A 22,044-nucleotide genomic window follows, 5' to 3' on the forward strand; every position below is an offset into this window, starting at 1 on the left:
AATCCCCAATTTACAGATGAGGTAACTGAGGCCCAGAGATGCGAAGTGACTTGCCCAAGGTCACACAGCAGACAAACGGCAGAGCCGGAATTAGAACCCAGGTCCTTCTGACTCCCAGGCCCGTGCTCCATCCCCTGGGCCACGCTGCTTCTCTACCACTGACTGACTGATTGAGACTTGGGCTCTAGTCAGGCTGGCTGTGTGACCTCAGCTAAGTCACTCCACCTCTCTGAGTGACTGTTCCCTCAAGGTAAAATACCTGTCCTCCCTCTTAGACCTAAGCCTCCGGAGGGACAGAGCCGGGGGCCGGGGCTGACCGTCTTGTATCTAACCACCTTGGCTCGTGATACTGCACACAGTAAGCGCTCAATAAATACGACTGACTGAATGAATGACTGTGCCCTAAATAAGAGCCATCATTATGACTGCTCTATTACCCTACTAAGGTTTCAGCCACCCCACTCCTGGCTCAGTACTTCCGCTCGCACCAGTTCTCGTGCCCGTCTTCCTCGTTCCCCTAGCCTGCCGAGTCTCTCGTGCCCCCCGCTAAATTGAGAGCAACTCGAAGGCAGAGATGGCACTCACTACCACTGTAGCACTGACCCGAGCGCTCAGTACAGTGCTCTGCCCACACAATAGGCGCTCAGCAAACCCTCCAGTTGGCCAACCAACTGATAAGCTCCCCTCTAGACTGTAAGCTCGTTGTGGACAGGGAATGTGTCTGTTATTGTTCTATTGTACTCTCCCAAGCACTCAGTATAGCGCTCTGCACACAGTAAGCGCTCAATAAATATGATTACTCGACTCTAGACTGTAAGCTACTTTCTAGACTATAAGCTTGTTGTGGACAGGGCATGGGTCTGTTTATTGTTCTATTGTACTCTCCCAAGCGCTTAGTGCAGCGCTCTGCACACAGTAAGCTCTCAATAAACACAATCAACTGACTGACCGACTGACCTGGGTACCCGGGGCCGCTGGAAACGTCCTCAGGGAGATTTTCTTGGTGGTGGATTCGGGTGCGGCAGCGGAGACGTGGTTTTGTAGCTGCAGCGTGGCGGTGGCCAACCTGACTTCGTCGTCTCCCTTCCTGGCCTGGGCCGGGAGCGCGGCCAGCTTTCCCGCCTTCCGGTCAGGAACTGCTTTGTTTTCGGGGCGATGCTGCTGCTTCTGTTTCCCAGGTTTCGGGGTCCGGGAGGTTCCCTCCGGGGCGTCCGGGGCCTGGCCAGAGGGGGGTCTCCTGGCGGACCGGCGGTCGTGGGGCTTCTGCTGCTGGCACACCTGGGACGGGCGCAGGAGGTGCTCGGTGGACTTGCCCAGGTTACGGTTGAACTCGTCCAGGTAGGCCGGGTCCCCCCGCAGGCTGAAGGGGAAGGGGCCGTCCGCGCTGTCCACGCTGCGGGACCTCTTCCAGTCTCCCGGCCGGACACGGCCCCGCTTCCCGGACCGACCCCGCCGCGGGGCGCCGCCCTGGTCGAACTTCTCGATCAGCTGGTCCACACCGGACAGTGACCCCGTGTCCACATCCCTCCCGGTGCCTGGCAGGAAGGGGATGTAGCGCCGGTTCTCGTGCCGGTTGACGTTGTTGGCGTGGAGCGCGCCATCCCGCTCGCCAGCCAGGAGCCTGGGCGAGGAGGGGGTGGCGGGCGGTGCGGTCGCGGCCGACGAGGCGGAGGACCGGCGGGAACGGGACCCATCCGAGTCCTGCCGGCGGAAGGGGAGGAGATCCGGCCGCGGGGTCCCGGCGTCCCGGCTGCCGTCGGGGGACCCCGGCTCCTCCGACCCTCCGTCCCGGACGCCTGGGCCTTTGGGGTCCCCGGAGGGGGCCGGGCTGCCCGGGAGCAGGGGCGGACTGGGGGGCTTCGGCGGGCCGCCGCGGACCCTCTGTCCCAACTTCTCGCTTTCCATAGGGCTCTGGGCCTGGGGGCTGGTGGGCCCGAGGCTCTCCCCCGGCCCCTCCGCCGGGATCCGGCCCTCTGCCTCGCCCTGCTGCGGGGGCTCAGGTGGACCCTCCCCACCTTCCGGGGTGCCGGGCGGGTCTTCGGAGGGGCGGGCCACCTTGGGGCTCCACTTGGCGCCGGGCAGGGCGGGCGGGTGGCTGGCGGAGCACGCCTCGTCCACCCGGTCGGCCGGTCTGGGCCCCCCACGGTGCGGCAGGGGCTGGGGACGGGACTGGGCGCTCTCGGAGAGGGGTCGGCCACGCTCGGCGTTGTTCAGCACCAGGTAGGGGTGGCCGTCGATGCCCTGGACCCGGATGCTGACCCCGTAGGACCCCGCCTTGGTGCTGGGGGTGGTCGGCGCCACCTGGGCCGATTCCCCCGAGAGCCGGAGGTGCAGGCCGTAGTCCTGCTGCACAGGCTTGTATTCGCCCAGGAACAGCTCCATGGCTCCGGATTGCCGGACCACTGCAAAGGAAGTGGAGAGAGCTATCAGTTTCCCTGGTGACCGGGGCTCGCTCCCCAGGGAAATAGGGCTCTCTCCGGCCTAACGGGGAAGGTGTTGCTTGGGACAGAGAACCCCCCGAGGCCCAGAGAGAGCCGAGCAGCAGAATAGACCAGACAGGGAGACCAGTCCAGGCTAGGGGTCTGCATTCCAGACCCTGACTAGGGCTCTGCTCCCCCTCTACCCCCCTTCACCTCCCCTCAGCTAAGCCCTCTTTTCCCCCCTTTCCCTCTGATCCTCCCCCTCTCCCTTCCCCTCCCCTCAGCATTGTACACGTCTGCTCAACTGTATATATTTTCATTACCCTATTTATTTTGTTAATGAGATGTACATCACCTCGATTCTATTATTTTGTTAATGAGATGTACATCACCTTGATTCTATTTATTTGCTATTGTTTTAATGAGATGTTCATCCCCTTGATTCTATTTATTGCTATTGTTTTTGTCTGTCTCCCCCGATTAGACTCCAAGCCCGTCAGAGGGCAGGGACTGTCTCTGTTACCGATTTGTACATTCCAAGCGCTTAGGACAGTGCTCTGCACATAGTAAGCGCTCAATAAATACTATTGAATGAATGAATGAATGGGGTGCCACTGCAGCTTGGGATGACCGGCACTGGAAGGTTGGAGCCAGCCAGGGAGCCCCACCGTCCTGAATGCAGTAATCTCCGAGGAAGCCCTGGCCGGATACCTATCCCCATCCCCACCCCCACCCAGAGAACGTGCATCTCCCCACTCACCATGGTTGGGGGGGACATCCCCGCTGGGCACATGCCCAGGGCTAGGGAGTGGGGGGTGGCTGGAGATACAGATCTGGCAAGCCCCACTCCATCCCGCCTCTCCCACCCCCAGTGCCTCCAGGACTCTCCACTCAGACACACACACACCTCTGGGAAGGGAAAGTGTCTGTTTATTGTTCTACTGTATGCTCCCAAGTGCTCAGTACAGTGCTTTACACACAGAAAGCGCTCAATAAATATGATTGATTGATGAATGAATAATAATAATTATAGTATTTGTAAAGCGCTATGTGCCAGGCACTGTACTAAGCACTGCGAAGGACACAAGCAAATTGGGTTGGACACAGTCCCTACCCCAAATAGGGCTCACAGTCTTAATCCCCATTTTACAGATGAGGTAACTGAGACCCATAGAAGTGAAGTGGCTGGCCCTAGGCAACACAGCAGACAAGTGGTAGAGCCGGGACTAGAACCCATGATCTTCTGATTCCCAGGCTCGTGCTCTATCCACTAGGCCGTGCTGCTTCTCAATGAATGAATCTGCAGGCAGAGCTGAGGCACAGAGCTGTGATGTGGAATGCGCGTACACACACATGCACACACACAGGGATCTGGAAAGGGAAGAGGGATTGTGTCCCCTACACACACACACACACACACCTAGGAGAGATTTATTAATAATAATAATGATGGCATTTGTTATGCACTTACTACGTGCCAGGCACTGTACTAAGCACTGGGGTAGATACAAGCAAATCAGGTTGGACACAGTCCCTGTCCCACGTGGGACTCACAGTTTCAATTCCCATTTTCCAGATGAAATAACTGAGGCACAGTGAAGTTACAGCAGACAAGTGGCGGAGCTGGAATTGGAACCCATGATCTTCTGACTCCCAGGTCCAAGCTCTATCCACTACACCATGCTGATTCTCTTAAGCGTTTACCAGGTGCAGAGCACTGTATTAAGCACTCAGGAAAGTTCAATACACAATAAACAGACACATTCCCTGCTCGCAATGAGCTTTAGAGCTGCTATGTGGAGGGCACATTCACATGCGTACACACATACACACACTCACACTTGCAGGGATTTGCTTTGCACACAGAAAGTGCTCAATAAATATGATTGAATGAATGAATAATAATAATAATTATAGTATTTGTAAAGCACTATGTGCCAGGCACTGTACTAAGCACTGGGATGGACACAAGCAAATTGGGTTGGACACAGTCCCTGCCCCAAATAGGGCTCACAGTCTTAATCCCCATTTTACAGATGAGGTAACTGAGACTCAGGGATTCAGGTGAGAATCCCACTCCCCTCCAGTTCGTTCCTTGGTTTAGGGTCCGTGTTTGCACACAGCCTCCCGGAGAGCAAATATTTGCTTTCTCCATTCTGACTTCCCCAAAACGTGCAGCACCCCCTCTCCTGTTACGCCGCTGAGCCCGGCACCACAGGCAGGAATGGAGGTCGGCGCTTCCACACCGAGGCAGGAGGCCGGTCCCAGTGACTCTGAGCAACATTCCGCCCTTGCTTTCCCAGGCACCTCTGGGCTGTCCACCCACCTTGCCAGCTGCCCTCGGCCAAAGCCGGTGACCACCACTGGTCTGGGACCACCTGCCCCTTAGCGATGCCCCGGTCACCTCCCTGGCCACTCAGCCCAGGACTGTCCCCCATGTGGCACCAGGATGCTCGGGAGGACCGCGGGTTCTCCCCCCACTTCTTGGCACCCAAAGCGTCCACTCAACTTCAAGGACCCAATGTGTCTGTTGTTATATTGTACTCTCCTAAGCGCTCAGTACAGTGCTTTGCAAAGAATAAGCACTCAATAAATACGATTCAATGAATGAGTGAACCGATCTTCCTCAGCCCGGCCTCTGGGGACCTGCCAAGGACAGAACTCGTCAGTGCAGACCACACAATTTCACTGGAATTTTGCCAAGGGCCAGGAGTGTATGTTGGGAGGGGTCGCACACCCACCCACTGGAGAGGGAGGTTGACTGACCTCCTGGTCAGAAGGGACGGTCAGATTAAGAACTCCTGCACCTGGGGTCAGCGGCCTGGTGGCCACTGGAGGCCTGAGTCTGCAATAGGACTCACATGCGGAAAGTGTTACCCACGGAGAGATGGAACGGACAGTGAGTGGACACAACGTTATGCATTTACCCAAACTGGATCTCTCTCTACCCTGACCTCTCTAATTTCTCCGGCCCCCACATCTTCCAATCAATCAACAGATCAATGATGGTATCGATTGAGTGCAGAGTGGTTGAGATAGTCCGCCCTCGAGGTGCAGATAATTTAGTGGAGGAAGCGGGGGCAGACAGACACACCATTCACATGGGGGGGAGGCAGCTGGGTCTTCCCAGCCCAAACCCCAATTCTGGCCACTTCCTGGCTCACCAGGTGGCCACTGCTGCCCTTGATTGTGGGGGGATGACGGCAGGGTGGGAAGCAGGGGGACCTGCCGCGGGAATTCTGAGCAGGGGGGCTGGGGATGGGAGGTTGGGGAGGACCAACTGTGGAGCAGAGGGACAGTGATTCTCCCACAGCTCCACAGGGCTGGGAGCAGGATCAGAACTCGAACTCGGAACGCCCCAGGAAGTGACGCTTGGTTCCCCAGAATGTGAGGTCGGGATGGGGGCTGCCCTGGGGAAGTGGTAGTGGAATGGCAGCAGTCAATGGCTCTCCCCTCTACCGCCTTCAAACCTTTATTGAAAAGCCCCTCTCCTCCAAGAGGCCTTCCTTGACTAAACCGTCCTTTTCTCTTCTCCCATGCCCTTCTGCATCACCCTCACTCGCTCCATTTCTTCATCCCCCATCCCAGCCTCACAGCACTGACGTTCATATCTGTAATTCATTTATTTATATTAGTGTCTGTCTCCCCCTCTAGATTGTAAGCTTGCTGCGGGCAGGGAAACTCTGTAAATTGTTATACTGTACTCTACCAAGCACTCAGTACAGTGCTCTGCACGCAGTACTTACTCAATTGAATGAATGAATTCATTCATTCAATGAATCGTATTTATTGAGTGCTTACACTGTCTGGCTACATAGCAAGAGCTTAACAAATACCACAATGAAAAAAAAGTTTCTAGTGGGTAGGGAACATGCCACTTGTCCATGTTGTCTTTTCCCAAGAGCTTAGTATAGTGATCTGCCTCTGGTGGGCACCTAATAAATGCCCAGCCAGAGTGGGCACCATCCAGATGTGAAAGGAAAAAAAAAAAGTATAACGCAGTCAATGTGAGGAAACTGAGGCAATCTGGGCCAGGAGGGTGGGGGTGGGTGTTCAACCCTGCTTTCCAGGCTTCAGAGCCAGCATGGGAACAAAGCCAGCTTTACCGTCTCCAGAGCTAATATTTAGAGAGAAAACCGGCCAACTCAGAAATATTTAACTCTGAAAACAAGCCCTGCTCCCTCAACCAATTGCAGAGGCCCGGTTCTTTGGGGACAATTCCCTAGGAGAGGTGAGTGTGGTGCTTGTGGTGTGGAATGATTTGTCGGGTGTATGAGTGTGCATGTGTGGTACATGGGCTGTGATGTGTGCATGGGGTTTGTGGTGAATGTGTGAGTGGTGTGAGGGTTTGTAGAGTGTGTGTGTTGCGGGGGCGTGCTTGGGGTGTGATGTGTGCAGAGTGTCTGTGGTATACGAGAAGCAGCGTGGCTCAGTGGAAAGAGCCCGTGCTTGGGAGTCAGAGGTCATGGGTTCGAATCCCGCCTCGGCCACTTGTCAGCTGTGTGACTGTGGGCAAGTCACTTAACTTCTCTGGGCCTCAGTTACCTCATCTGTAAAATGGGGATTAATTATGAGCCTCAAGTGGGACAACCTGATGACCCTGTATCTCCCCCAGCACTTAGAACAGTGCTCTGCACATAGTAAGCGCTTAACAAATACCAACATTATTATTATTATTATATTTGTGATGAATCCGTGACTGGTGTGAGGGTGTGTGATGTGTGTGTATGTTAGAATGGGAAGAAAATTACCTTACTCAGAAACTACCGAGAGGAACAGGTCGAGGGCCCGAGGAGGGCCCGAGTGTCGTTGAAAACAGATTAGTGTGGCCTAGTGGAAAGAGCCCGGCCCTGGCAGGCAGAGGACCTGGATTCTAATTCCGGCTCTGCCACTCGCCCGCTGGGTGACCCTGGGAAAGTCACTGAATTACTCCGCGCCTCAGTTACCTCATCTGTAAAATGGGGATGAAATACCTGTTCTCCCTCCCCTTTAGACCGTGAGCCAACTTGTCCCTCCAGCCTGTAAACTCATCCATGAGCAGGGAATGTTTCTGCTAATTCTGTTGTATTGTACTCTTCCAAGTGCTTAGTACAGTGCTCGGCACATAGTAAGCGCTTAACAAATACCATCATTATTATTACAGGGCTCTGGACATAGTAAGCGCTCAATAAATACCACTGTTTGATTGATTCTGTCCAACCTGATTGTACTGTATCTACCCCAGTGCTTAGCACATAAAAAATGCTGTAACAAACGCCTCAATTATTATTATTATTCTGGGAGAAGATTCCAGAAGCCAAGTACTTCCCTGCTTTGAGGAGCTTGCAGTTGGTTCAGAACGCGGCAGCTAGGTGGAACAGACCTAGAGAAGCAGCGTGGCTTAGTGGAAACAGCACGGGCTTGGGAGTCAGAGGATGTGGGTTCTAATCCTGGCTCCGCCACTTATCAGCTTTGTGACTTTGGGCAAGTCATTTAACTTCTCTGTCCCTCAGTGATCTCATCTGTAAAGTGAGGATAAAGACTGTGAGGCCCCACATGGGACCACCAGATTACCTTGTATCTACCCCAGGGCTCAGAACAGTGCTTGGCACAGAGTAAGCACTTAACAAACACCATTATTATTATTAGAAGGATGGGGAACACCCTCTAATAATTGATCAGAGGGAGCCAGGGGTTTAAGACTGTGAGCCTCATGTGGGACACGGACCGGACTGTGTTCAACCTGATTAGCTTGTATCTACCCCAGCACTTAGTACAGTGTCTAGTACATAGTAAGCATTTAACAAATACCATTAAAAAAAAACTGAGTCCTTGACCTGCATCCTAGGAGCCGAGCCCCACCACGATGGCCAAGATTTCCGTCCACCACCGGAGAGGGAGGGTCATGGCGGTGCCTTGTCCAAGATCCCTCTGTGGGGAGGGGGAAGCCAGTTGGGCAGGGGAACTGGGATAGTGCTGGGGGGTGGAATGGGGGAGGATTTTCTGGAATAAGCCAGGTCACCCCTCTCCCGAACCTCCGGAGGATGGTAAGCCTTGGGGAGGGAGCGGGTCATGCCAAGCTGGGAGCCGGGGGCGGAGGGAACATGGTAGCTCCGGGATGCAGCCCTAATAATAATAATACTAATAATAATTGTGGTATTTGCTAAGCACTTACTATATGCCAGGCACTGTACTAAGCAGTGGGGGTAGATACAAGCCAATCGGGTTGGTTGTAGTTCCTAAACTCACAGGCTTAACCCCCGTTATAGAGATGAGGTAACTGAGGCCCAGAGAAGTGAAGTGACTTGCCCAACTGTCACACAGCAGACAAGTGGCAGAGCCAGGATTAGAACCCAGTCCTTCTGACTCCCAGGCCTGTGCTCTTGCCACTAGGCCACACTGATTCTCACCTCACCCCACTTCATCTGGCTGCACAGTCCATCTGCCTGGTGGTGAGGGAGTGCTGGGGGGACGTGGGGTTCTTTCTCCCCGTTCCCATCCTCTAGGCCCTATCTCCTTTGAATTCGCAACTCCAAAGAACACATACATTTCCTGACATCCTTTGGCTCCTAACGTCCTCCCAGAACAAGTGTTTCGTTTGAGATAACGAGCGGACTTGGAAACTCTGAGGTTTCCATGCCCCTCCTGAGGAAAAGGGATATTTTGCCGGTATCTCCCTTTCCTCAGTTGCCTGCGGAGAGACAGCCCGGCCGGATTTCCTCCGCAACAATCTCTCCGTTTCTGGCGGGGCCGCTGCTGGGGGGGGGGGGGGGGGAAGGGAACAGAGGAGGGGGCGGCCGGGAGGGGGGCTCTCCTCATCCCGTCGGCCAAAACAAAACCTTCTGCGCCCCAAGTGTCAGGACCGGCTTCAGAGGGAAATGTCCGGCTGCACCAAAGTGTCGGGATGGGGGTTGGCGGGGGGGGCATGACACCACCGCAGGAAATGGAAGCCCAGATTGGACTCCAACAGTCTCAAAGCCTTCAGTAATCATCCTGTCAGTCAATCGTATTTATTGAGCACTTACTGTGTGCAGAGCACCTCTATTAAGTGCTTGGGAGATTACAATACAACATAACGGACATATTTCCTGCCCACAACAAGCTTACAGTCTAGATAAAGCAGTGTGGAGAAGCAGCATGGCTTAGTGGATAGAGCACAGGTCTGGGAGTCAGTAGGTCACGGGCTCTAATCCCCGACTCCGCCACTTGTCTGCTGTGTGACTTTGGGCAAGTCACTTCACTTCTCTGGGCCTCATTTACCTCATCTGTAAAATGGGGATTGTGATTGTGAGTCCCACATTGGACAGGGACTGTGTCCAACCCGATTTGCTTGCATACACCTCAGCACTTAGAACAGTGCCTGGCACATAGTAAGCACTTAACAAATACCATAATTATTATTATTATCATTAGAGGTCCTATAGTGCCCAGGGGGTTAACACTGCCCTCAGCTTCCGCCCAGCTTCCCCATCTGCCTGAAGTGTTTTCTTCCTCCGCTAGGTACCTCCAGCTCACACTCCATTCCCTTCAAGTTCAGCTTCTCCAGGGGCCTCACTCTTCACCCTCTATCTCAAATCCCTCATTCCTACAGTCTCCCTGGCCTCTTCCATCAAACCCACCAGACCACAGCTCTTTCTATTATCAAAACCCTTCTGAAGCCTCCAGGAAGTCAAGCCCCACCTTCTTCAGGAAGCCCTCTCTGATTCATCTCCCCCTGGGGTTATGATAATAATAATAATACATATATGTAATTTATTTATTTATATTAGTGTCTGTCTCCCTCCTCTAGACTGAAAGCTTGTTGTGGGTAGGGGATGTGTCTGTTTATTGTTGTATAGGACTCTCCTAAGCGCTTAGTACAATGCCTCGCACAGTAAGTGCTCAATAAATATGACTGAATGAATAATAATAATAATAAAATGGCATTTGTTAAATGCTTACTAGGTGCCAGGCACTGTACTAAGCTCTGGGGTAGATTTTTATTCTTTATGGTAGTTGTTAAGCACTTACTATGTGCCAGACACTGTACTAAATGCTGGAGCAGATATAAGCTTATCAGGTTGGACACGGTCTATGTCCCACATGAGACTTTCAGTCTTCATCCCCATTTTACAGATGAGGTTAACTGAGCCAAAGAGAAGTGACTTGCCCAAGGTCACACAAGTGATGGAACTAGGATTAGCACCCAGGTCCTTCTGATTCCTAGGCCCATGCTCTATCCACTAGGCCATACCGCTTCTCCTTAGGAACACGTAACTCTACCAACATTACCTATCCACTCGTCTTTCCATAATCTTGCTATTTTGACTTGAAATTCTGCTTTCTCCTGCTCTTACAAACCACAAATCACTTCAGCCTGTCCACCTCCCTTATTTAATCAAACAGTCAATTAATGGAACAGTGCTTGGCACACAGTAAACACTTAATAAATACCAGAATTATTTTTAATTATTATTGAGTGCTTACTGGGTGCGGAGCACTGCTCTGAGCACTTAGGAAAGTACAAGAGAGTAAGGAGTCACAATCTTCTATTAGCAGGGACAGTGTCTTTTATTTCTATTCTCTCTCTAGCACTCAGTACAGTGTCCTAATCAATCATATTTATTGAGCACTTACTGTGTGCAGAGCACTGTACTATGCTCTTGGGAGAGTACAATATAACAAAGTTGGTACACAGGCTCGCTGCCCGCAAGGAGATAATAATAATAATAATGTTGGTATTTGTTAAGCGCTTACTATGTGCAGAGCACTGTTCTAAGCACTGGGGTAGACACAGGGGAATCAGGTTGTCCCACGGGGGGCTCACAGTCTTAATCCCCATTTTACAGATGAGGGAACTGAGGCCCAGAGAAGTTAAGTGACTCGCCCACAGTCACACAGCCGACAAGTGGCAGAGCTGGGATTCGAACTCATGAGCCCTGACTCCAAAGCCCATGCTCTTTCCACTGAGCCACGCTGCTTCTCAACAATCTAGAGGGGGAAACAGACATTAAAATAATGTAGGTACTCAATCAGTACTAAAAATCGATTTTTAACAGAAAAGACAGCTGGGAGAACCCTACTCCAAGAGCTTAGTGCACTATGTGCAGAACACTGCACTAAGCGCTTGGGAGAGTACGATATAAGAACAAAAAAAGACACATTCTCTTCCTATAATAAGTTTACAGACTAGAGACCTAGTGGAAAGAACCCCGCCCTGGGAGTCAGGGGATCTGGATTCTAATCCCTTTTGGCCACTTTTTGGCCTGCTGTGTGACTTGGGCAAGGCACTTAACTTCTCTGTGCCCTAGTTTCCTCATCTTTAAAATGGGAATTCAACTCCTGTTCTCCTTTTCTAAGACCGTGACCTCAGTGTGGGGTAGCGATTGTGTCTGACCCGATTAGGTTGACTTGACCCCAGCACTTCATATAATGCTTGGCACATATAATCACTTAACCAATACCACACTGTATCATTATTATTATTGTTGTTGTTGTTATTATTAGAAAGCTATCTGACCCCACGGCCTCAGCTGCCCCAGGCACCGAAGTGCCCCAGCCCTAGAAGCAGGCAAGGCCCATGACGAATATCATTAGTCACATTTGGCTTCTGAGGAAACTGAGGCCTGGTAGTGCCCCCTTGCCCCCACATGCCCCCACCCCCACCCCATGAAGGTGATGAGACCATCCAGAGGTTTCAAGCCTGCTCCCCCACAACCTCCACCTGGTTTTCAGACCCCAACCGCTTCAGGGTGGATAGTTTTGCCAGCTTCAAGACCCCAACAATTCCTTAAGTTCGGGAGGGCGTCCTAATTCCAGAGTGCTTTTACACTCCATCTCTGTGCTCTGCCCTCACAACATCCCAGTGAGAGTGAGGTGGATTGAGGAAACTGAGGTTCAGAGAGATTAAGTGACTGGCTCAAGTTCACCCAGCAATCCAGTTATGCCCGCCAGGGTTTTGCCCTTGCCTCAAGCAGGGACAAGCCGTCCCTTTCTCCCCCCCCTCCCCCCCCCCCCGGCCCAGTCCCGAGTCCATGGTGGGAAGCGGGTCCAGCCCCCAGCCCCACCAGGAATAACAAAAACACGTCAGGCCGGCATTCCGGGACAGCGGACGGGGGAGGCCTGGAATGGGCTCCCTGCCCAGTTTTGGGGCCGGCGTTCTCCAGATTCCCTCCCTCCCTCCCTCCCAGGGGCCCGCTGGGGAAAAGAAAAAAATCACTCTAGGCTGTAACCAAAACTGATCCCAACGGGAGTCTGCTAAAGGCACGGACAAAGAGCGGGAACCGCTTGTGCTCTGACTCCGCGTGTTCCAACCGACAGAGCCATCGTGACCTTCGGCTGCAGTCAGAAAGCTACGGGGACAGAAGCACTCAACGTTCTCAGATGACCCAAGGCTGGGGTCCAAACCTTCCTCCCCAACATCTCCCACCTTCCCCTGAGAACATCCTCCACCCCGCCATCTCCCACCTCCCTCTGAGAAACCTCCGGGCCCACTGACACATTCCCTTCCCTCTCTCCATCCGTGGGGAGGGGCATGACGTTAATGAGAAAACTCATTCCCCATATCCAGGGGGGGAAAGGAAAGAGAGGAGGGAACGAGAAAAAGTGAGGAGGGGAGGGAAAGAAGAAAAGTGGGAGAGAGGAAGGGAGGGAAGGAGGAGTCTCTAGACTGTAAGCTCATTGTGGGCAGGGAATGTCTTTTTTTTGTTATATCGTACTCTCCCAAGCCCTTAGTACGGTCCTTGGCACATGGTAAGTGCTCAATAAATATGATTGACTGAGAAAGGGAGAGCCAAAGGAAAGAAACTATTCTCATTAATGTTGCAAATGAAATCAGAGAAGGACAATGCAGCTGTGAAATCCCAGGACCTTTCTAAAAGCGGTTTGCACTTATGAGTACAATTGCCGGTTTGTGTCCAAGCAGCTCGAATCCATCTAACCTGTTTGACACAGGAAGCTTTAGGCTGTTTTACTACATTTTCCTCCAATTGGGAATCCTGAAGGCTTTTTATTTTGTTCCAAAGGAAATGATCTTACCCCAGCCCTGCGCTATCATTATTGTTTGAATACAGGGTGTATCCGGTCCTGTATTTTTAGAGGGCCGCAGGAGATCTCGCTTTATTAAAGCTCAACACAATCCTTATAAGAAAATGAAAATCAACGTTGGCTGCTTCTGTCCCTGTTATTGTGATCTGCTGTGCTCTTTTCCCGAACAAAGAAGTCTCTTCAGAGGACGAAATCCATAAAGAGAAGGAAAGATTTGTGCTGGGACTCAAAACAATATCCGCATAACCCCCGCCCTAACCCCTACCACCTCCGCGCCAAGAATAGCTTCTCAACCACAATAAACACTCCTTGCTCTTTCAGGGCGGTTAGGGTCCGATCCAAAACTTTCTTACCCCTCTTCCCATTTTCGCCTTTCCCCGCACCCTCACTTCTCCAGCACGTTGCTTCCACTAAAGTTATTTCTACTCGTAGGGAGAAGCAGGGTAGCCTAGTGGAAAGAGCACCAGCAGGGTCTGTAAGTCATCAGGACATGGGGTCTAATCCCAGCTCTGTGACCCTGGACTAGTCCTTTAACGTCTGTGTGCCTCAGTTCCCTCATCTGCAAAATGAGGATTCGATATCTGTTCTCGCACCTTCTTATACAGTGGGACAGGGACGGTGTCTCACCTGATTATCTTGTATCTACCCCAGGGCTTGGCACATAGTGAGCATCTAATACCAGAGTTATTATCATTGAGAAGCAGCGTGGCTTATTGGATAGAGCACCGGCCTGGGAGTCAAGAGGACCTGGGTTCTAATCCCAGTTCCGCCACAAGTCTGCTGTGTGGCCTCGGGCATGTCACTTCACTGGGTCTCAGTTACCTCATCTGTAAAATGGGAATAAGGGTGGGAACCCCATGTGGGACAAGGACTATATCCAATCTGATTAATTTGTATCTACCCCAGAGCTTAGAACAGTTCCTGGCATATAGTAAGCACTTAACAAGAACCATAATGATTATTATTACTAAGGATGGGGAAGCTCTCAGAGTAGGGGAAGGACTAGTGGGGAGGGGGCTATAGAGGAGGAAGGGGGGGCTATGGTGGATGGGGGTAGAAGGGGAGCCTGGCCCCGCCGGTCACCTCCACCTTCAGCAGTTATTCATTCATTCATATTTACTGAGTGCTTACTATGTGCAGAGCACTGTACTAAGCACAGTCTAGTCTATTTAGAGACTCATCCGAACTTGGCCCAGCAGGGAATTCTGTGCCATTCGATCCACACCAGATCCTATTTTTCCCCCATCCCCCTCCGCAAGCAAAAACTAATCAATTCTTCTTCAGACGAACTTTGATTCATTCCCTGCCCCCTCCTTTTCCTGCAGCGGCTTTTTTCCCATGGGCATTTCTCTTTTCCAGAGTGCCTAAAAACTACTCTCCGGCCCCAAGACTCTCCCTCCAGCCTGGGCCGAAAAAAGCCACTGGTCCCCCTGGGTTCGGATCTTCTGTAATCTGTGACTCCCGGCTGCTTGCCCACACCTCTGTAGGTGGAGAGAGATGCAGTGTTCTCCATAATAATAATAATGAATAATTATGCTACTTGTTAAGCACTTACTATGTGCCAAGCACTCTAAGCGCTGGGGTAGATACAAGATCATCAGGCCAGACGCAGTCCCTGTCTCATCTGGGGCTCACAGTCTTAAGTAGAGCCAGGATTAGAACCCATGATCTTCCGACTCCCAGGTGTGTGCTCTATCCACTACTCCATGCTACTCGGAGAGCCACTGGCCAACCTAGTTGGAATCACTCATTCAATCAAGCAATTGTTATTTACTGAGGACTTACTATGTGCCGAGCATTGTTCTAAGCACTTAGAAGAGAAGAGTATAACAGAGTTGGTAGTAGACACATTCCCTGCCCACAGTGGGCTCACGGTGAAGAGAGGGGAAACAATCCAAGGTAGCCCAGACTGTAATAATAACAATAATAATGATATTTGTTAAGTGCTTACTATGTGCCAAGCACTGGGGTAGATACAAGGTAATCAAGTTGTCCCACGTGGGGCTCACAATTTTTATCCCCATTCTACAGATGAGGTAACTGAGGCACAGAGAAGTTAAATGACTTGCCCAAAGTCACACAGCTGAAAAGTGGCAGAGCCGAGATTAGAATCCATGTCCTCTGACTCCCAAGCCCGTGCTCTTTCCATTAAGCCCCACTGCATCTCTAGTAGTTTTCCTTGGCCCTTGGGGAAGCACCTTTTGGGGGAGGGGGAGCAGACATAAGGACACCACCCGCCAGCCAAAAATGCCAATTAAACAGCAGTAAAAGATTGCGTCCAATTCCCACCCACGTTACAGCCACATCTTTCCTGGCCTCCAAGCTACAGTGCCCTGAGCCCAGGTAACTTCCGCCACCATTATCCTTATTGTTACTATCATTGTAGGCATCAAGCACTTCCTACATGCCATTCAATCATATTCAATCGTATTTATTGAGCACTTACTGTGTGCAGAGCACTGTACTAAGTGCTAAGAAGCTACTAAATAGGTACAAGGGGATCAGATCAGTCACAATCCCTGTTCCACCAGCTGCCTCTCTGAAGGTGGTTTGGCTAATGACTGTCTAACAATGTCTGGTACATAGTAAGCGCTTAACAAGTACCATAAAAAAAATTTTTAAAAAGCCTAAATAGCCAGGTCTGACTCCGTGGGGGTGCTGGGAGTGTCCCGAGAGGGGAGTGTAAAAACATGCACACACACACCTAGGAGGGAACTGTACACGTGTGCACATGCACATAAATGGAAAGGACTGTACACATAATAATAATAATAATGTTGGTATTTGTTAAACACTTACTATGTGCCAAGCACTGTTCTAAGTGCTGGGGTAGATACAAGGCAATCAGGTTGTTCCACGTAGGGCTCAGTCTTCATCCCCAGTTTACAGATGAAGTAACTAAGGCACAGAGAACTTAAATGATTTGCCCAAAGTCACACAGCTGACAAGCAGTGAAGCCGGGATTAGAACCCATGACCTCTGATTCCCAAGCCCGGGCTCTTTCCACTGAGCCACGCTGCTTCTCATCTACACTCACATGGACAGCATACGATAAATGCCCAAAAAGCACAATTGATTGATTGACTGTACACACATACATACACAGGCACACACAAATACACTCTTGTGCGTCCACATAGTTTTTCCTAATTGGACCTACCGGGGTTGGTGACCCAGAGCCCATCTGCACTTGGCGATCAAAGCTTCAGATGCCTCTAGTTGCATCCGGCCCAGAAGGCAGAGCCCAAACAGAGGCCCGCTGACCCCCATGACCTCAGCCACTGCCCGGGGACCCGCATGGGGAGCCGTCCCCCTCCATCTGGCTCCTGGGGTGGGCACTAGTGGGAGGGTGCTCGGCTCCTGGGGTGGGCACTGGGGATACACCAGGGCCAGCTGCTACACACCCCTCCCGCCCCGCTGCACTGAGGCCTCTTAGTCTCCGCAGCAGCAGAGGGCTGGCACTGCCGGCGGCCGGGGCCCGGCCAACAATGCCATGCTGTTACCGGACGAGAGGCCGGCGAGCTCGCCCCGGATTTTCTCTGGTCAAAACACATGGCTAAAAGTCAAGGAGGGTTCTTTTGGGTTTGTTTTCTTTTTTAGTGAAGCAAAGAAAATAGAACCCTCTCCCAGCTTTGGCTCTGACCCACCTTGGTGGCGGTTCTGAGGAAAACCTGCCCTCTTCGCCCTCCTCTTCTGCCCGGGGTTGCTCGTGGCTAAGGGGAAGCAGCAGCAACGATGAGGTACTTGAGCGGGGTCTGAGGCCGCAGGCTCCGTTTCGGCGGGGAACGACTTATCGGCGAACCCGCTCTGTGAGATTCTTGACGCCCAGTTCAGGTATGAGCCTCGTCCTCCCCGCCAAATCTCCCTGACTCTCCCCTGCCCCACTGTCCTCCTCCCCCGCCCCCCCGAAACTGTTCAATCCCATTTCTTGCCAGCCCCCTCCCCCGTGGGAGCTGGGCTCCTCCTTTTCCTGGTTTACCCTCCCCTCCCCCCCAACCCCCCCCCCAGGCTTCTCCCCCATTCCAGGGGACTACTTGTCCTCAACTGGCAGAAGGGGAGGGAGAATGAAGAGAGGGAAAATGAGGGAGAGGGGAAGGGAGTAGAAACAGGAGGGAAGGATATGGCAGGGAGAGGGATGGGGGAGGATGGAAGGAGGAAGAGAAGGGAAAAAAAGAGGGAAAACACGCAAGAGCTTGTAGGTCTGATTCCGCTGTTTCGCTTCCTCGTTACACCACAAGTGGCAAAAGTGTCTCCTGCTTTGCCTGTGCCTCCCCAAGCGCTTAGCACATAGTAATAATAATAATAATGGTATTTGTTAAGCACTTACTATGTGCCGAGCACTGTTCTAAACACTAGGTAATCAGGTTGTCCCACATGGGGCTCACAGTCTTAATCCCCACTTTACAGATGAGGTAATTGAGGCACAGAGAAGTTAAGTGACTTACCCAAGGTCACACAGTAGACAAGTGGTGGAGCCGGCATTAGAACCCATGACCTCTGACTTCCAAGCCCAGGATCTTTCCACTAAGCTATGCTGCTTAGTCAGTGCCCATCCTATCCACATGTCTGCCATATGACCTTAGGAAAGCCACCATGCCTCAGTTTCCTCATCTGTAGAATGGGGACCTCAACTGTAGAATGGGGATTCCAAACATGTTCTCCCTCCTACTTAGACTATGAACCCCATGTGGAACAGGGACTGTCCTACCTCATCTGGTATCCTAGTGCTTAGTATAGTACTTGGCACTTTACACTAGAACACGGGCCTGAGAGTCAGAAAGTTGTGGGTTCTAATCCCGGCTCTGCCACTTGTCTGCGGTGTGACCTTGGGCAAGTCACACCACTTTTCTGGTCCTCAGTTATATCTCATCTGGAAAATGGGGATTGAGACTATGAGCCCCATGTGGGACAGGGACTGTGTCCAATCTGATTTGCTTGTATCCACCCCAGTGCTCAATACAGTGCCTGGCACATAGTAAGCGCTTAACAGATATTACACTTATTATTATTACTACAATTATTTCCATTATTATTGTTATCCATGTCCTCTAGACTGTAAACTTGTTGTGGGCAGGGATGGGATGTACTAACTCTGTTGTATTGTACTTTCCCAAGCACTTAGTACACAGCTCTGCAAACAGTAAGTGCTTAATAAATACCATTGTTTAACTGATTAATTGACAGAACACCAGAAGCAAGACACTCTTAATACAGAGAGAGACAGACAACAAAAACTGTTTAAAGGTAACAAGAAAAAACAGTTGAGAAAATTGTGGAATATACAAATGAATATATGCATATGGAGGTAGGTTTTGGGATAGGAATAAGATTATATAAATGTTGATGATAATAATGATGGCATTTGTTAAGCACTTTCTTTCTGTTATGTCCTGTACTAAGCGCTGGGGAAGACAGAAACTAATCAGATTTAGACACAGTCCCTGTCCCACATGAGGCTTACAGTGTAAAAGAAGACTGTTGTCTCCCTGACTTGCTCCCTTTATTCATCTCCCTTCCCAGCCCCCGGCACTTATGTACAAATCTGTCATTTATTTATCTATACTAATGTCTGTCTCCCCCTCTAGACTGTAAGCTCACTGTGGGCAGGGAATGTATCTGTTTATTGTTATTTTGTACTCTCTCTTAGTACAGTGTTCTGCACACAGTAAGCACTCAATAAATATGATTGAGTGAATGAATGAGGGGAGAGTCATGGAGGGAGAGGGAGAGTTGGGAAGGGAGGGAGAGAGTTGGGAAGGGAGGGAGGAAAGTTGGGAAGGGAGGGAGGAAAGTCGGGGAAAGAGGGGTAGAAGGGGGGTAGGGGGAGAACTGGGGAGAGTCGGGAGGGAGGGAAGGAGAGGGGAGTCAGGGGAGTTGGATGGTCCATGCTGGGTCACTGAGGAGAGTCAGTGATGGGACTCCATGTTGTTGGACAGTCAGTGTTGGGTGTTTGGGGCTGCTCTCAGAGACAAGAGTCCTGGGCCAGATGGAAGCTGGTTGTGTTGCCCAGGGTCTGCTGTTCCAGGTAGACTCCCATAGGACACCCCGGAGAGGAGAGGCGATGAAAAGCTTGGTGCAGCAGGGCCCGCTGACTCCCGCCTTAGAACTGAAAACACGAAGGTGATTTCTGGGAAGCCAATCCGCTCCAAACAGCCCTCACTGGGATGAGGAAAGTGCAATTCGATCATGAGAGAGGAGTGTTTCCTCAGAATGAAATGTTCAGGGCACGGCAATTTGGGTGCTGCACAGATCGGACAGGAAACTCTCCTTCTTTGGGAAGGGCTGCACCACTCCCAGCCCTTCCCTTTCCCAAAGCTCTGAAGGTCAGGAACACTGGGAGGCTCTTTTGAGTTAGATTCCTGAGCTACTGCCCCTGCTGCGGGGAGGATCCAGGAGTTCCCTGGAGGCTGGGGGAGGATGGGGAAAGGGGGACAAGCAGGCGCTTGCAGATAGCCCTGGAACTCCAAGGACAAGGCCGAGAACTAACTGGGCCTCTGATACTGGTGGGGAGGTTGGGGGAGGGAGGGAAGGGGGAGTTTAGGAGGGGGGTTGGGGTTGGGGTGGGGACTTTTTCCTCTGGGGTGACTATCCAAACACACCAGAATCAGGAGACCGGGGTTCTAGTCCAGCTCTGACTCTGTCCTTCTGTGTGACCTCGGACCTCTCTGGGCCTCAGTTTCCTCATCTGTAAAATGGGAAAAAATTGCCTGTTTCCCTCCCTCAAACTGGAAGTCCCATTTGGACAGGGACTTTGTCCAGTCTTATTCTCTGGTATCTCCACCCCAGAGCTGAGCAGAGTGCTCGGCACATCACAAATACTCAGCAAACATGGTCACTAGCTCCTTAGGGCCTCGGTTTCTTTATGCATTAAATGGGGAGAAGAAACCCCCTTTCCCACCTTCTTAGACTGTGAACCCCATGTGGGACAGGGACTGTATCCGATCTGATTATCCTGTATATACCCTAGTGCTTGGCACATAGTAAATGTTTCCTAAATCCCATCCCTTTCATTCCTCTGAGCCCACCTGGTTCTGGCCAGGCTCTGGGGGGGAGATAGGAAGGAGGGAGAAATCAGGGAGCCAGGGTGATCTTAAAAGCACTTTGATTCTCTCCCCAGCCCCCACAGCACCTTATACTCTCTAGTTCCCCTATTTGTAATTAAAATATGTCCATCTCCTCTGGTATACGTAAGCTCCTTATGTGGGTGGGGAATGTGTCTACCAATTCTTTTGCATTACATTCTCAAGCGCTTAGTATTCATTCATTCATCATTCACTCAGTCATATTTATTGAGCACTTACTTTGCTCAGAGCACTGCACTAAGCACTTGCGAGAGTAGAATAAAGCAATATAACAGCCACATTCCCTGCCCACAACGAGCTTCCAGTCTAGGAGCCTGAGAGGCCAGTGACCACGGCCAGAGGTTGAAGGACTGATTCCGATCCTTCAATCCATCGTCGCATTTAAGGAGTGAACACTGTACTAAGTGCTTGGGAGAGTATAACAGTTGGTAGACTCATTCCCTGCCCACAAGGAGTTTACTTGAATATTATCCCCGTTTTAAAGTGAGAGAAAGCGTCTCCACAGCACATACATTTGGGCACATGGCAGAATTGTGTGGGGAAAGTTGGGGTGCTTTGGGGAAGGGGGGTCCAGTCAGAGCCTGAGAGGGGTGAGGGTGGGGCAGAGCTACAAAGCAGGGGAGGCCTTGGTGGAAACCAGGCGCTTTTTCCGCCTCCTGCTTTCTTTCCTGAGTTTTGTGGAGCTGAAGAGTCATAAGGTGCTGGGAGGCTCAGCTGAGGGCCAGGCCGGGCCGGGTCGGGCTTGCCCCGCCGGAAGTCCTGCCCCAGGCCAGAGGCAGCCGGGATTGGCATCCAGGATTGGCAGCAGGGCAAAGCCCTCCCCGTGCAGCCTGCCAGGACTGCTGATGCCTGGCCTCCAGCTTCCAGCAAAGTGGACTGTGCTGTGACCCCAAACACCAGGGACTCCATGGCGACCACCCCGCCCCAACAGGGCCAGCCGGATGACCAGCTGACCAGAGCTCCCTTCTCAGGGCCGCAGGGTTTGGGAACTGAACCTGAATCGGCTGGGAATGATAATTGTGGTATTTGTTAAGTGCTCACTATGTGAAAGGCACCATACTAAGCGCTGGGGTGGATACAACCAAATTGGGTTGGACGCTAGCCCACTGTCACTGGCCACCAGTGCTCTCGACTACATTGGCACCCACTAGTCCTTGCTGCCCAGGCCTCAGTCATTAAAGCGTATTTACTGAGCACTTACTGTGTGCAGAGCACTGTATTAAGCATTTGGAAGAGAACAGATCCACAATGAGTTTACAGCCTAGGGGGGAGACCGATTTTAATATAAATAAATAAATCACAGATCTGTACGTAAGTGCTGTGGGGCTGGAAGAGGTGATGAATAAAGGGAGCAAGTCAGGGTGACGAAGAAGGGAATGGGAGAAGAGGAAAGAAGAGGGAGCATAGTCAGGGAAGGCCTCTTGGAGGAGATGGGCCTTCAATAAGGCTTTGAGGTGGAGGAGAGTAACTAACTGCCTGTTGGATTTGAGGAGGGATGACTTTTCACGCCAGAAGCACGACGTGGGCAAGGGGTCGGT

The 22,044-nt window shown here is 51.6% G+C and overlaps 1 protein-coding gene across 3 annotated transcripts in view; it reads right to left on the minus strand.

Annotated features, from left to right (window-relative positions):
- The window catches only part of CGNL1 (cingulin like 1), a 70,977-nt gene that overhangs the window by 41,562 nt on the left and 7,371 nt on the right, over positions 1 to 22,044 (minus strand). For 2 of the 3 annotated variants that reach the window (XM_029070216.2, XM_029070217.2), the window contains exon 2: positions 958 to 2,402. In XM_029070216.2, the coding sequence (XP_028926049.1) occupies positions 958 to 2,382 (1,425 nt within the window). In that variant the 5' untranslated portion in view covers positions 2,383 to 2,402. Of the gene's footprint in view, positions 1 to 957; positions 2,403 to 17,071; positions 17,306 to 22,044 lie in introns of those variants that run through there. The other variant, XM_039912951.1, reaches the window with a different exon arrangement.

The sequence above is a fragment of the Ornithorhynchus anatinus genome, chromosome 8 (genome assembly GCF_004115215.2).
Source record: "Ornithorhynchus anatinus isolate Pmale09 chromosome 8, mOrnAna1.pri.v4, whole genome shotgun sequence".
In the NCBI taxonomy this organism is placed as follows: domain Eukaryota; kingdom Metazoa; phylum Chordata; class Mammalia; order Monotremata; family Ornithorhynchidae; genus Ornithorhynchus; species Ornithorhynchus anatinus.